Source organism: Pagrus major, chromosome 12 (genome assembly GCF_040436345.1).
Source record: "Pagrus major chromosome 12, Pma_NU_1.0".
NCBI classification, from domain to species: Eukaryota; Metazoa; Chordata; class Actinopteri; order Spariformes; family Sparidae; genus Pagrus; species Pagrus major.
This window is the reverse complement of record NC_133226.1, coordinates 24548260-24563699: the sequence shown is the minus strand read 5'-3', so window position 1 is coordinate 24563699 and position 15440 is coordinate 24548260. Positions and strand designations below refer to the sequence as shown.

The 15440-nt window shown below is 41.0% G+C and overlaps 1 protein-coding gene across 3 annotated transcripts in view; it reads left to right on the top strand.

Annotated features, from left to right (window-relative positions):
• fibcd1b (fibrinogen C domain containing 1b) overlaps nt 1-15440 on the top strand; it is a 114546-nt gene that overhangs the window by 36867 nt on the left and 62239 nt on the right. For all 3 annotated transcript variants that reach the window (XM_073477376.1, XM_073477375.1, XM_073477374.1), the window contains one exon: nt 11184-11343. In XM_073477376.1, the coding sequence (XP_073333477.1) occupies nt 11184-11343 (160 nt within the window). The remainder of the gene's footprint in view (nt 1-11183; nt 11344-15440) is intronic.

Genomic DNA, 15440 nt, shown 5'->3' with positions numbered 1-15440 from the left:
GTCTTCAACAGTTGCTATGACTGCCATAAAATATTTCTTTTTACATGTAACGGCATGAAATTGCATCATGCAATCATTAGCATGAAAATACAACCAGGGGTATTGCACAGACTTGTGGGACCTGTGCATACAGTAGGTATTTTCTATTGGCCCCCGCTGAAATCAACGTCTGTTTATTCTAATATCCTCAGTTCCACTGTTCCCTCCAGGCCGACACTCCTGAATGCAACTTCCTAATATGGAATAAATTTAATTCACCAGTATGGTGACATAAATCTTACTAATACAGCAGTTAAGAACTGTAAACCAACAACGTTTGAACATTCTTCCATGTCCTGATACACAGCATACAAAGACAATAATATTAAATACAGACTATGAGCCAAAAGCAAAAATATGTTGATCATCAAAGGAAAAAATAATTACGATATTTTTTTTCTCTAATACATTAAACGTGGTAAATTTGCATTTTACTGCATGTGAATCACCTGGCACACAGCTACTGAATGAATGGTGTTAACAAATAGAATAAGCAATACCTCACTGTAAAAACACTACAAGTAAAACTCCTGTGTTCAAAATCTTAAGTATGAGCAGAGAAGTATTAACAGCAAAATGTACTTAAAGCAACATTATGTAGAAATTGGCATTTTGTGTGATGATAAACACAAATCCCAGGTGTGTAACAATTTGTCAGACATAATGTAGGTGCTAACTACAAACAAAAATCATTACATCATATCAATTTGTGTTAAACACTTGTATCCTCAAGTAAACATGTATTTAACGCTGTGATCCTGCCCTCTCACTGAAGTTACATAGTGCAGGAACAAGTGACAGAGACACCATTCACCCTGTTACAAGACGTTGTACCATCAACATGATTCTGAAGCTGATATTTTAAGGTAAAAAAGTGACATAATGTTGCTGTAACAGGTACTGGTTAGGCAGCAGAACGACCCCTGCCAGAGTAGCATTAAATTATACATTTATTATTATGTTTATGTTATGTTTATTTTGTTTGTGGTGAAAATTAGGCTTATTTTAGCTACATGTACCTTTTTATTAGTGTTGTGTATCTTAATCTATAACAATACATCTGTAATAATCTAAAATGCATCGTATTGATGAACTGTAAAAATATATTTTGTATGTAAAACATACAGTAGATCGTCACTGTATCTAGTTACTATAGCTATCAGTTGAATGTAGTAGTGTATAATGTAAAGACTTAGGTAAAATATATACATATACTAGATATAATTATACTTAAGTACAATTTTTGAGTAGATATACTTTGTTCCTTTCCGCCACTGCTTGGTTACTAGGTTTAGATGCTGAGAAAGATACATTTATATACAACAAGTTGTTCTAACTTGATATTTTGTAATGAAAAACGAGCAAAATGTGTTTTGTTAGTTTGTTTCTTTGGTTTTATATGACTGAACATAAGGGTGATTATCTGAACAGTAAAAGCAGATGAACTCAATCCAGTATGCAAGACTCACTCCTGAAGTCATGGCTTTAAGTACTGTACAGAGGTGCTTGAGGACTGGATTGTGGAACACCTATCGATATGTATTGATTGTGAAACCACCTTAAGACGTGTGACAGCTCATTGATTGACTTGAGGCTTTTCTGCCGGTTGGTCTTATTTAGCCCCTTCCTTTTTCCCGACTGTAAAATCAAAACACCATCATTCACTGAGCCAATGCCAACTGGAGCATACTAATTTCTCTTTAGACTGTGCGAGCCCAGTAACGGCTAGATTAAAGTGAAAATATGGTTCATGTTCCACTGTGTATAACTCCCTCAGTCTAGTGTTTCTAGACTGGGTCACAGGGGAAGAAATGCCTATCATGTTTGAAGAAACAGAGCAACTTGCACGTCAATTCAATAAGATAACATAATGTTTCCAGAGATGTGTAAGACAGACTCCGCTTTAGATGGAAACATAATTAGACCCCCTTTAGTTTCGCACTGTCCACATTGATTTATTGACAATACATTTCCTAAATGTGCGTGGAAAATCTTCACACTACATGCTCTTTTAATTTTGGCCCATCAGGCTCAGGCTCTCCATTCTGCAGTAAATAGATTTCATAGCTGCCAGCCATACAGCTCAAACTACTGAATGCATTCTGCTTCTGCCAGTCCTTTCTTTAAGCCAGACCTCTTTAGCTCAGGGTTCAACATTGTTAAGCGATCACTCAAAAACTCACTGGATGTGCCACTGCCTCCGTGCGTACCGTAGACCATGGATGCTTAATGGTAGCTCGGCAGAAGCAGAAAGTAGGACCTTTTAATGCTATCAGTGTGGTGTATACGTGGCATAGGGTGGATGATCTGATATCGTGGTGTCGGTGTTGTTCCTGTATCATCCTAATTAATGTTGCTCCAGCTTTGACCAGCATTGCAGCTCATGTTTGCAAAGCTTTGCGACTCGGGGGAAAAAGACCAGCAAATTACCCACATAGAAGAAGTTATCCATTGTTACACCGTTGTGAAAAGATATATTTTAACCTAGACCATGTTTTCCTTTAGCTAACCAAGTATTTTTGTTGCCTAAACCTGACCAAGTATTTTTGTTGCCTAAACGAATCCCAGTCTCCTGGGTGTGAGTCAGTTACTCAACCAGTGAAGCCATGACAGCATGCTTAAAGGATGGACTTGCTTTCCAATGAGAAATGATGATCCTGAAACAACACCAACATAAGTTGCAAAGCTATGACATCACACCAGCATGATCGATCAGCTTCAATGATAGTCCTGGAACAACATTAAGTATGTTGTAGGAACACCAACACAGCATTATCAGATGGACCAGCATAGGGCAGTGGGCACTGAGGCTAAGTGGAGGTGGTGCTGGCAGCCCAGATACTCCTGGTGATTGATTTCCTCTTCGGAGGCAAGGCATGTGGTGTGCACATCCGCTGTTTCAGCCTGACACCATGGTGTGACTGTGTGATCTATGGGCCACCTGTGGCCAGGACTTCTGATTTATACGATGACACAGAGCTGACTATGCCAGTGTTAGTAATGGCTCAGTGTGCACCGCAGCCCCCCGAAGAACAGTTTCACCCTGCCATATAGAGAGAAACCTTTCAAAATGCCCCTGAGGAGATAAGCGGGAGAATCTGATTGCAGTGGGTTTAGGACCAATGTGTTTGATTTTTCACAAGCTGACATATTCATTTTTCACAGTCGCTGCTTGCCGCCTCAAAAAGAAAAAGTAGACCAAAGCACACACATTTGCATTCAAATGAATCAGACGGATGGGGAAAAGTAAAATATGAATATAACAACACATTTATCTGATGGTTAGGTTTCAGAGGGATGGACAAGGTGCAGCAAGTTGTCAGTGTTCGCTCTGAATCAAAACTCTCATATGATGACTTTTTTTCCCATGATACAGCAGAGTTGATTGTCAATTTCTGTTTTCTTGCAAGTCCATCTCCTGAGCTATTCCGTGCACCAAAGACAAAAAAATCAAACATTGCTAATAAATACTGATTAAATTAGCGACTGTAAACTGGAATATTTGATATTTTTAATCCATTATGACAAATCATATGTCTGATCACTATGTCAGTGTCTTTCCTCATCCTTAAGTTAGTCCTGAATATTAGAGGCACAAGCATCGAACCCTTGTGGTCTCTGCTCTTCATCTTCTCAGATTCATTTTTAGATCACAACCGCAAGGGACTGAGGACTGTACCAATATAACCTGATATATATATATATATATATATATATATATTTTTTTTTTTTTTTTCAACCTGAGCCCTATTTTAACTAACTGTGTGTGTGTGTGTGTAAAGGACCAAATGTACAAAATGTTTTTGAATCGTTCTAGTGGATGGCCTCAGTTGGCAGCAGCAACACGGGCCACAAAGGCTGCAATGTAATCCTTTGGGGGCAACTGTGCCTGTCAAAACACATCCACTAAAATGCTCGCTTTCACCACTTACACGCTGAGATTGTTATTTGAAGTGTCTGAAAACATTATTGAAAGGATAGACCTTTTTGTTAAAGTGTAAAATCCTTTTTGTTTTTTGACCAGAAACAGTCGCTGTAGCACTCTCGAAAAAACGCTTCATTTAAACTCATCAGAAACGAGATAAAACTCACCAAATACCATCTTGGTTTCATCTTGCCACTGTTCCAACTATCATCAACTGTGTTAGATATGAAACTTTTCTGGCTGTACATGCTGTTTTCCCCCTGCTGATTCTCTGATGTCCGCCCTCCTTCTTACTCCTGATACGTTCGTTATTGCCGTCTCCGTGCTTTGATTTTGTACGAGCCAGATTTAATATGGTCAGTAAAGCAATTTACACCTACACAGGCAAAAGCAACCCACCAAACCACCTCTAGATAACTAATAATGTCTGCGTTTTTGTTTGACTAGTCTGTCACCACCTTACAAAGCAATAAATTCCTGACATTTGCATTTGCCTCACTGACATAGCTGCATGTCAAAGTCTATTTAAAATTAATTGTACTGTTTTCTTTTGCCATTTGTTGACAGTGAAATAAAAGTGTGGCTGTATTTATAGAAAGGGACACGAGCCAAGTTCACAGTTTATGTAAATTCAACACACAATCCAATGTACTGTACCTCCACATCACATTTTGGTACAGTCTCCTCAGTGGCTCTCAGGTCACTGTCTCAGTTTAACTTTTTCATGGTAACAAGTGCAGACCTTTGACAGTGGTATGAATTACATTACAAGTAGCTCTTATTCAACCATGTATAAAGCCCCCTATCTGGGGTGTGCATGCAGGTTTTATGACCTGTACACACATGCCCCTTCAGCATAAAAAAAAATGAAGGAAGGGCTCAATTCCCCATAGCAGAAGTCCAAAACATAGTTTCGCATATTCAGCTGACTTGAGTTTTCCACAATGTCTGACGACAAAAAGGCTGCGAGGAGGAGCGTGACTTACTGATTTCCTTGAACCACAGGTCACACTTTAAAATGAATTATGTGCCTGTGGAATATTAATGCTTTGGACGGAGTGACATGCACAACCTCTGTGAAAGGATCTATGGCCGAACCTCTGCTTGTGAGGAATAGAAAACCGTATTGCCTCAAGATGTTCATTCTGGTTGACAAAAAGCCCTCCGAGGACTTGAACGAGTAGAACTAGCAAGAGTGCCTGCCGTAGCATTTCAGCTGGGGAGAGGATACAAATAACTTCAATAAGGATGGATAATGATAAAAGTCACATAAAATATGGGGACTTAATTTAATTAATAGCTTCAAAAGATCCAGCTCACAAATTCAAAGGAATAAAGAATAACAGTGTTATGGAGAGTCCAAACCACTGAAACAATGCAGAACAATGCTTTACATTTGCATTGTTCTGCATTGTGTGTAGAGTACAAAGGCACTTAAAAATAGCCAAAAAACATGTTATCTTCTAATTACAGAAATATAAAATAACAATAAGCCATTTACTTACAATACAAACTTCTGAGATGACTTCAAAACTGCAGAATAAATGAAAGAAATGGATATTGTTTTTGTTTAAAGGGGCTCGTTGGAACTTCTGTGTTGAGCTGAAAGTTGGTTGTTTGTCTTTGTGGACTGTTTCTAAACTGATGTTAGCTACTGTTGCTCTCTGTTAGCGGGGTGGAGACAGGGACTGAGACGACGCACTTCACAAAGAATTCCTGAACCCAGCAGCATGAAACCACTTAAACAAATCGTCCACAGGTCAATGTTACTCAGAGACCCTTTAATAAAAATATATATTATGGAAGTAAAATGTGTAATATCAAGTGGCACAATTACACAAAATGAAATATATAATTAATAAGGGACCATCACTCAAAAGAGACATATGGCCAGTATGTGCCAGTTATTTAATTCCAGTTGTGCTTTAATTGCACAGCTGGACTCCCTCCACGCACTAAACCACACGTGGACTGAATCAAAAGCCTGGTCAAAGATCAGAGACGCTCTGTATGAGATGAGTCTGATTTTTCTAAGAAAAACACTCCCTGTGTGTGTGTGAAGGTTCTGTCACTCATCTGGGTAATCTTTTATTCATTGTTTCTTTGCTTCAGAGGCCTCTTATATATCGAGGATCTCTGACTGTTTAATCAGAGGGGATACAGTAAGTGAGGCACTACAAGATTCAAGTCAAGTATGTATCGATCGAGAAGAGTTTACTCTCTGGGTTTTAAAAAAGTCAGATTCAGCTGCAGCCTGTCGACGTCGGAGGAAACAACACGCAGGGAAAACAATTAGCCACCCAGTTACTCTCGAGGTCCAGTCGGATGATGATGTGAGTCTGTATCACAGCTGCCAAAAGGTGAAAATAAATGTGGAGTTCTCCCAAAATGCAGGATGTGAAGATCTGAGCAGAGAGGTGGCTGGGAGCTAAACGGCTGCAACACAATAACAGAGGTTGAGGTTAACAGTCAGTGTGACCGTACCCTGCGGACTTCTGGGATCAACTTGATGAATTTATTTTTTCCAACCTGGCAACTGGCAGGTTTTATTTCTGAGATCTGCCACAGTGTAGGACGCAGGGCCTCAAGAAATGATTGCTTTCATCACCGCTTAATCTGTAAGTCATTGTTTTCAGTTAATTGATGAATCGTTTGGTCTTTGAAATGTCGTCTACACGAGGGTGATGCATTTATTTGTTTTGTCACAGAGAAAACTGTTCATTCTGGCACCATAACAAAGATAACTTTGCTTGAAGAGGACTGAAACAATAAATCTATTGTGAAAAGTAGATTAATTATCTGTTGATGTACTAATTAATATATCGGCTAATTGTTTCATTTCTAGTAGGACGCCTCTGAGCCAAACTGGAGAAGTAATTCAACAATATTTACATTTTGACTGAGAAACAGGAAATCGAGTGACACGGTACCATTTCAGTGAAGTAGACCTCATCATTTAGCATAAACAACATTATAGTCTGTTTACCAGTCAAGATTCAAAAAACCCCAATGAGGATGTACCCTCATTTCTAATGGCCTCTACAAAAACCACGACATGAGCTAAAAGTTAAGATACAAGATAAACATACTTTTGAGTAAATGCAATTAGGGAAATAAAAAGGTACGTAGTGTAAAGAAGAATAGAATAAATAAATACAAGAGTAGTAAACAGATGGAATTACAGTATAGTTAAAAGCGTTTCCAATCAAATAAAACAAGATCAGAAATAAGGGCTTTGAACTGCCCTTCTTATAAGTGAAGTCCTCGAATAGTACAAATGTGCCTAAGGGTTTAAATCACTTTCAAACTTGCGAGGGCTTCACCAGTCAGGGGTAAAGAGAGCCCGAATTCTCGACGGCTCCTCTCACTTCTCCCATTAGCTCCTCCAGGCTCCAGTTGACTGGACAGCCGCTGTCTGCGAGGTGAAGATGTCGTATTAAGCAGATGGTGACTGAGTGACTTTTTTTAAACTCGCCAGTTCCAGCCTGGCAACTCCTCTCTGCCCTGTGACTTTACCCCCGCAGGGGAGCATAGCTCTACCTCGTGCTGGACATCAGATGAAGGCCAACAAAAGCACAACCTTTGTTGTGTGTCATATTCAGTGCAGTTAAGTTTAGACACGTCAGAACATTAAACCATATTTTTGATTTAATCTAACCCCTTTCATTTCATTTTGGTGGATGTGGCTGACCCAGTGGCGGACTCAGGATGTTTGAGGGGCAGGGGGAAAAAAGGGGCACCACATGTATGCAGGGTGGCACCGGTCCACTATTTGTCCACTGGAAAGGCAACCAAGAGGGCATCTTATCATGTTTCATCTACCGTAGGGGCATCCAAGAGGTCACTTCCTTCCTTCTTGGGAGTCAACGCGGCCACAATATTGGTAGACTGCATCTTTAAACATGCTGGAACAACCGATAAGTTACTGACCTTACAGTTATCCAGTATAGTTTAGTGGTAGTCATCAGCATTTCTTCTTTATGTACCTTCAGTGTCCCCTTTAGGAGCTGCTCTGGTGAAATCTTTCTGTTTGTTGTCCCTCCTTTCAGTGGAATGAAAAATCCGCCCTTGCTTGTGTTTAAAGCTTGTCTCACTAAAACATGGCTCCTTGTGTTAAGGCTGCCTAATGAGAGCTAATTACACCATGATCCTAATTGATGTGTCAGTCAAAGCTTGGAATTAAGACTCCTCTGCTTTTGTCTTTCCCTCTGAACAAACACACACACACACACAACACACACACAGTGACAAATATATAGTGTGTACTTTGATGAAATTACAACACTGAAAGACAAATTTACACACGAGATGCAACACAGTCAGAGGGAAACTTAAAGATAAAAAGTCTTCCCTATGAAAAACACCAAAACCTCTGCCTCACCCCTCCACACATACACGAAAAAACTGTCTTCTTGAACAATAACACACTCACAAAGCAGAAAACCCAGTTTTCTTTGCTCTATCTGCTCAGCACAGTGGGTCACTTCTGGAGCGTGTGGACGCGTGTGCGTATGGTTGTCTTTGTACTTGCATGTGGGCATGTACATAAATGTGTTGTTTCTGTCTCTGTGTGTGTGGGTTAAAGCCCCAGTGCCCGTGTAATGTGATTGCATTGCAGCTCGCTGTGCCTCAGAGGTGTGTTGCATAGTTATTGAGGCCAGGGAAAGGCCACTGGGGGTTCTACCTAATGCAGTTTTAACACCTGAATATAGCTGCAAAGACATACCTTTGATAGAAAACTCTGAACCCCCTTATATACGTCTTGGAGCGCTGCAGGTCATGTGTGTGTTTTGTGAGTGTGTATAGGGATAAAAAGAGGATGGAGGAGGATGAAAGAAAGGGAATAAGAGGAGCATGAATATTTCTCATACCTGCAAAAGTGTAGCAATTGTATACATATGGGGCCCAACACCTGGCTGTGCATAGGCGTCGGCTAAGTAGGCCGGTATGTGAAAACGACCTTTCTACCATGTACAGCACACAAAGGGCTGCAGGTAAGGAAGTGACCACAGCAGATCAGAGAGGTTACCCTGCTCTCTGCTGGTCCTAGCACACACATTCATCACCAGCCTTCCCACAGGGCTCTTCGTGTTTCACAGCACTGGCCAGAGTGCATTATGGGATAGGGTACCGTGTGGTCTCTTTGCACCTGTGTGTTTCTAAAGGTCCCTAAAGGTCTACACTGTACCAGCGGTTACGCACTGTATGTTTCAGCCCATTAACTACAAACTGAGATACATTAGTACAATTTCCGAAGAATACCAAATACATTGCTTTTAGCCCTCGGTTTTAATTTTATGCTCAACCTCCACCCCCCCGCCCTTAACTTATATTTTCAAAGTCACATTGTCATCACATGGTCATACAGTCGAGCCTACTGTGTTAACTGTCCTTGCAGATGTGTTCAAGGATGCTCTTGTATTGTGAGTTGGCTGCTGAGAAAAGCACTGCACCCACAAGCCACTAGCATGGAATAAAAAGACACGGACATTGTGAAACATTTTTAAAGACTCTACCCTGACTTAGCCTGACCCCTCCAGTTTGCATGTTCACTCTAATGGGTCAGGCGTCCCGGTTCTTATTGTGATAGAGGTGCAGGGCGATGTGTTTCTGTTTCAACGTGTTATGATCCTCTTCTGCACAATAAGCATAAAACAATCGCTACTAGTCTGCTGATGGCTCGATAGCTAAATGACTAGCTAGCTAATGTTACATTGTTTTTGCTGATTTGTGCATGACAGTCCCACATTTTGACGTATTTACATGTTGCGTTCCCCGCCCCCCTTTGATGGCCTATGACACCAGGGGAGGAGCACGGGTTGCTAACGTTAGCCTACAAATCTCTCCAGTGGCCAGGCAAACCTATTTGATGACTTGATTGGTTGCGTGAAGTTGTGCACGAATGGCGAGCGCCTATCCTTTTGTATCTCCGTCAGATAAATGACAAATGACATCGTGATAATGCCAGGAAGCAAGAGCAATCACCACAGATGAAGACAGCATATTGAAAATGTCTGTTTATAGAAGCCAGGGCTGCTCAAAGTTGCCCACCATAAGGTTCACTTTGGCCCGGCAGATGTTTCTCATAAAAAAATGTAATAAAATAATGTTTATGCTGGTTTTTTTTGGTGGTGCATCCCTTATTGTTATTCAGAACTTTTCTCATCTTTGTGCAGGAAGTCAATCAATTAAAGGGACCTGGAACTCTAGCACCATTTTGCATAATAACAATAAAACACAGAAGGTGTTTGCTTTTGGCTCGTTGCCCACCATTAACTTTCAGTTTTGGCCCTCGAAGGGAAAAGGTTTGGGTACCCCTGACATATACGCTTGAGAGCTGATGACGTATGAGGCTCTTAAAGGGTAACTCTGCTCTAAGGGGTCAAGTGTTTACGAGGGTTAAAGGTTAAAAACCGGAGTTGTGATTGAGTGCTCCAACATGTCAAATGCTGGATCATCCTCGTGCTGTCTGAAGGGGAGAATTAGTCCCTTCTTGCAGGCGCATTGCTTTGCAAATATGATGTAACTCTGACAGAAAATCAAAGGCAAAAAAAAAATGTTTTGGATTACTTATCTTAAAGTCTTAATCCTCAAGTTTGTGTTCTGCTGGATTTGAACACCTGTGCTTGCTGATGATAACGCTAAGAACTTTATAATATAACTCCCAGACTTCTGTTTGAAGTGATATGGCTATTTATCACTGGGGGGACAAAACAAATGTGCTTTGATATACAGCTGAAGAAGACAAGAAATTCATGTGTTTGCCTTATTTCTTTCATGTCTTCTGGGAAAGGTCATTCTGCTCTTTCACGTTACTTCCTGACATGACTCATGCAAAAAAATGACGAGCGATATATGCCTCTGTCGTCTTCTGCCTTGCAAATTCTGTCCTGTACATGCATTCATTGCTTCCTGTGAATTCAAGACAATGCTAGCTACTAAATAGAGACTGTAAACATATTAAATCGTTACACTCAAATAAACGGCAGCCATAAATAGGATCAATTTAAATAAAGTTTTACGTGTCTGATAGGCCATTTTTTATAATGTTGTGAAATAAATGGAGAGCACTGCCTGTCCGTGAGGTTGTAAAAACCCTCTGACTGACTCTGAGAAATGGTCAGAAGTGATTTAAAGTATAAAAAGCTTGATGTTTGGTATGATGACGCTGCTCATAAATGTAAATGTGCATTCTCTTCTCCCTCTGTGTGTGTTGCAGCTGCTGTCCGACAGCCAGATCAACATGGTGAAGGTCGTGAACTCGGTGAGCGACGCTCTCAACGCCATGCAGAAGGAGAACGTGGGCCTGAAAGCTCGCGTCAAGGCCGACCTGCAGAGGGCACCGGTCAGAGGGGCCCGTCTCAAGGGCTGCTCCAACGGTGAGAGAAATGAGGCGTGGCTCGACTGTCTACCTGTCCGGCCAATCTGTACTTTTGCTTCGTAGATTTGTCCGTCTGATATTCAGTTAGTCCTTCTTTCTCTGTATATATAATTCATACATCGCTGGCTACCTATATGTTTGACCTTCTGCCACTGTATTCTGCACAGTGTCGTGATCCCACAGTCTGTAAGCCCGACTCCATTAGTCTGTAAAATTATATCCCAGTGTGGTCTGTCTGTCATCCATCTTACCACATATTCATTCAACCCGACCTCTTCCTGGTGATATCAGTATGTTTCCCTGGGCTACACCTCATCCACATTATCCAGTGGCCTTGGTAGAGATGTGGATTTTTTTTTTTTTTTTTACTGTACATGAGAAATGACTTGCAGGTCCACCGGGCTGTGTTGCTGAGAGGCAGAGAAAGGCCCGAGGCATCAACCCATTGGAAGGCTTTTAAACCAGCCGCGGTATACCCTATGTCATTCCCCTGTCGGACATGCCTTGCATAGGTAGCCAAGAAGCACGGAGCGAAGGCCGCTCACGTACACAGAGTACAATTACAGAGTAAGACGGAGTGTTCATGTTTTTTGTGCGAGTGGCAACAACTTGATAGCGTGGTAGCTGGTTCATAAATCTGCGAGCACGAGGGCGGAGGGTAGAGGAGGGTTTCCAAGCTTTTGGTTTTACTTTTGCTCGAAGGAACTGGGATTTTTATTGGCTTTATAACGGTTTGATTATGTGTGACTTTACCCTTTTAACCTATAATGCTCCTATTCTATATTATATATTGCGCAATTGTTATATTTTTACTCTTAAACAGAAAGACATAATTGTGTCTAGAGTCTACCTAAAGTCAAATAAAGACCTGTTAGATGAGACCGGCCAAACCTTTACATCAATAATTCAAAATCAGCACCGGGATGTATGCCCAGAGCTCGTCTGGTCCTTTCTCTGGTTGTGGGAGACAGTTTTCTTGGCTCGACAAGACAGTTGGAGGTTGCTGTCAGGGTGACGGTGGGAAGTGGTGAGCTGGTGAGCAACTCCAGCCTTACAGCAACTCTGAGTGGACGCACTACCTCATACTACAATCAGAAACACATATTAACTCCTCTCTTCCTAGCTACATAAACTATTCAAACATCCACTAAATGATCTCAAAAAGCTGAAAGCAGGGCTGTACTCTCTTCAAAAGTGAACATTTTGGAGAGGCATGCTTTTCACAGGACCAGCTGAGACGCTGTCCGTGGTGCTGAACATTTGCACCAGTGGGTCAGTCGTCTGTTTCTCACAGTTTTACGCCTGGAAAAAAAAACACCTTCCAGACTTTTTCTTGCCGTAACTGGATTATCTGAAGCAATCAGTAAACAGCTACTTGAAATAGAGTTGTGGGTGGGCGATGAATTATAAATCAATTGATAGAGACATTGTCCCTTAGATCTTTGCAGAATTGTTATCTCACAGTAGGTATTAAAGTTCAATAGTGGAATAATTTCTTCAAGCTTTATTTTAATTTCCTGTCTCCTGGCTCTGTATTAATAGTTAGCAGCGGCACAGACAGAAACAATATTGTTCCCCATTGTTAAGGAAGTCATTAGTTAATTTATGAGCTGGATAGCATTTCCCCCCTGTATGTGCACTATATGGAGAAAAACGCAATTACAAGAGCACCTCACAATATGATGCAATGCAACATCACTGCTCAGAATGAATATTAAAAGGTGATATTTATTGCAAGGGTGTTGTTTTTTTTGTTTTAAGACGATACATGTGTTTGGGTTATTATGTTGATTAGGCACAATCACTGTGAAAGTGTCCATAATAAGAGATAATTATGTATGAGCTCTATGTTTTTTTTTTTATTTTGCTGTTAAACATGGTGAAGTCAGCATCCGGCACAAGGTTGTTATGGCGATTACGTCAACCCCGCTGTGGCTGTGGAGCTCCTCCGCTGCTCCCGTTCTCATTATTTCTCACTGAGCCTCCTGGGAACAGGTGTCCAGTTCAGTCAGCTGTCTGTCAGGGATTACAGCTCATTGTTGAGATTTTTTTTTTTTTTTTACAACCTAGATGAGCAAGAGAAAGAATGTGTTTACGAAAAACTAATCAAAAGTCAGTGTGCATCTTAAAGTTTTAAAGAAAATAAAACATGCGCATGAATTATTGAGGGAATAATCTTTTTGGGTATAGGGAGTTAATTGAAAATGCAGACCTTTTCATTAGCCGTCGCACAAAGCAGATTCAGTGACAGCACGCTGGACTGTGGGATATACATAAGGCTCACACTGAAGGCTTGAATTTATCGATGTGAGAATGCAGGAGAATAAATATATCTTGTTTACTTTCTCTATCATTGAATGCAATGCAACCCCATCGCCAGAACGAAATGTTGGAAAAGTATGTTTTTCTGCAAAACCACAGATAAGTTCAAAATGTACGTTTCTTTATGCTGCAACTTTATTTTTCTTTAGATTCAATTTTAAACTTTTCTCTTGTCACACTGTTGTGCTTATGCTCTGGTAAGGCACAAAAAACACTTGGTTAGGGTTAGGAAAACATCATGTTTTTGCTTAAAATGCCCGTTTTTGTTGCCACAAACCAGCTGGAGATGTCCCGAGATCTCGCCAAAAATATGCAGTGGTTTTCTGACAAAATCCTGAAATGCAGTCACTGGCTGTGCAGCCTTGTCACTTCAACCCTAGGCCTTTTCCTTTACTGGCATTTTTTTAAGATGTCCATAAAACGGCATCAGTTCGACCCACTCCTGTCCTCACAGCTGAACTACCTGACCTGATGTCATTCCACTCTCTAAGGGAGCAGGATATGACACCCTAATCCCCCTTTGTGGCTCAGTTTGTAGTTTGGATCCAGGAGTTAATTAATTAAAATAAATCTTTAAGGAATTGATTAGCAATTGGGCTCTAAAAACTATTTTGCAATGAAAATGACGCTCAGGTTCCAAGGAATGTTTGATTTATTAATGATCACCGCTTGAAATACAGTTCAGACCCTCAGGCTACCTAAGAGTCGGTAAAAGTGTGCAATATTCAGATTAGTTGACCAACCAGTAAACACAGTTCAGCACCATGGACAGTGTTTCACATATTCTCTGAGCTGGTTCTCTGATGTGTATAATATGATTATAAATGTGAAGAAACAAATAGAGTAACATAAAAAAAACAAGAAAAACAGACCTGCACATTTAGGATTATGCCCACATGTTCATATACTCTGCTTAATCCTCCTCGAAGTGTAGCTCTGTGCAGGTTTCTACTCCTTCTGCTCCGAAGAGCTACAGTCAGGACAAGCTACAACAAAGTAGCCGGCGGCAAGTGAGCGTTGCACAGCCTTGACATTTCATCAAAGGCATCTGCACTGAACCAGAGTACAGCTACGAAAACAACAAAAAGCATCAGTGCTCATCACAAAAGATGTCTTCTGTAAATGCCCATGTATATTCATTATGTAATATATCCTTGTTTTTGTTGTGATGCAATTCTTGTGTGGGCTACGGTGCTTTTGGCGATCTGTTAAGAAATCACAGATCTTACAATTAGCATTTTGTTGTTAAGATATCTGATATATCTGTCTGATGAGTTGAACTATCACCAGACTGAAAGATGATATGATACCTGCAATGATATATCACTAACACATGTGTTTTTATTCTGACAGAGGTCAGTGTGCCAGTTACTGACTGCTGTATCCAATATAGCTGGTCATAGGCAACTGGACGTGTTTCACTTAGGGTTTTGGGAGGAATGCCCTTCAATTGGAAGTATGGGGAGTATGACAGAACATCCAGAAAGCTGGCTGATTACAGGAACCACCTGCCTTTTAACTTGAGACGCAGGCAACACAGGATAATTCCCTAAGAGCTTACGCCTGGGTTCCACCGTGAAAGGACACGGGGCCACAAGGATCCTTCAGAGGGCTCAAAACCAGCTACTTACCATCCACACCTGGGCTCACCTAGCCCTAGCAACCCACATGAAGGCCGGTTGGGTCAACGACCCACAAGTGGCCCTAACGACTCTGTAAGGACACTCCCACACAGAGTATAATCGCCTGCAACTCCCCTCCAGTTAGTTAGAA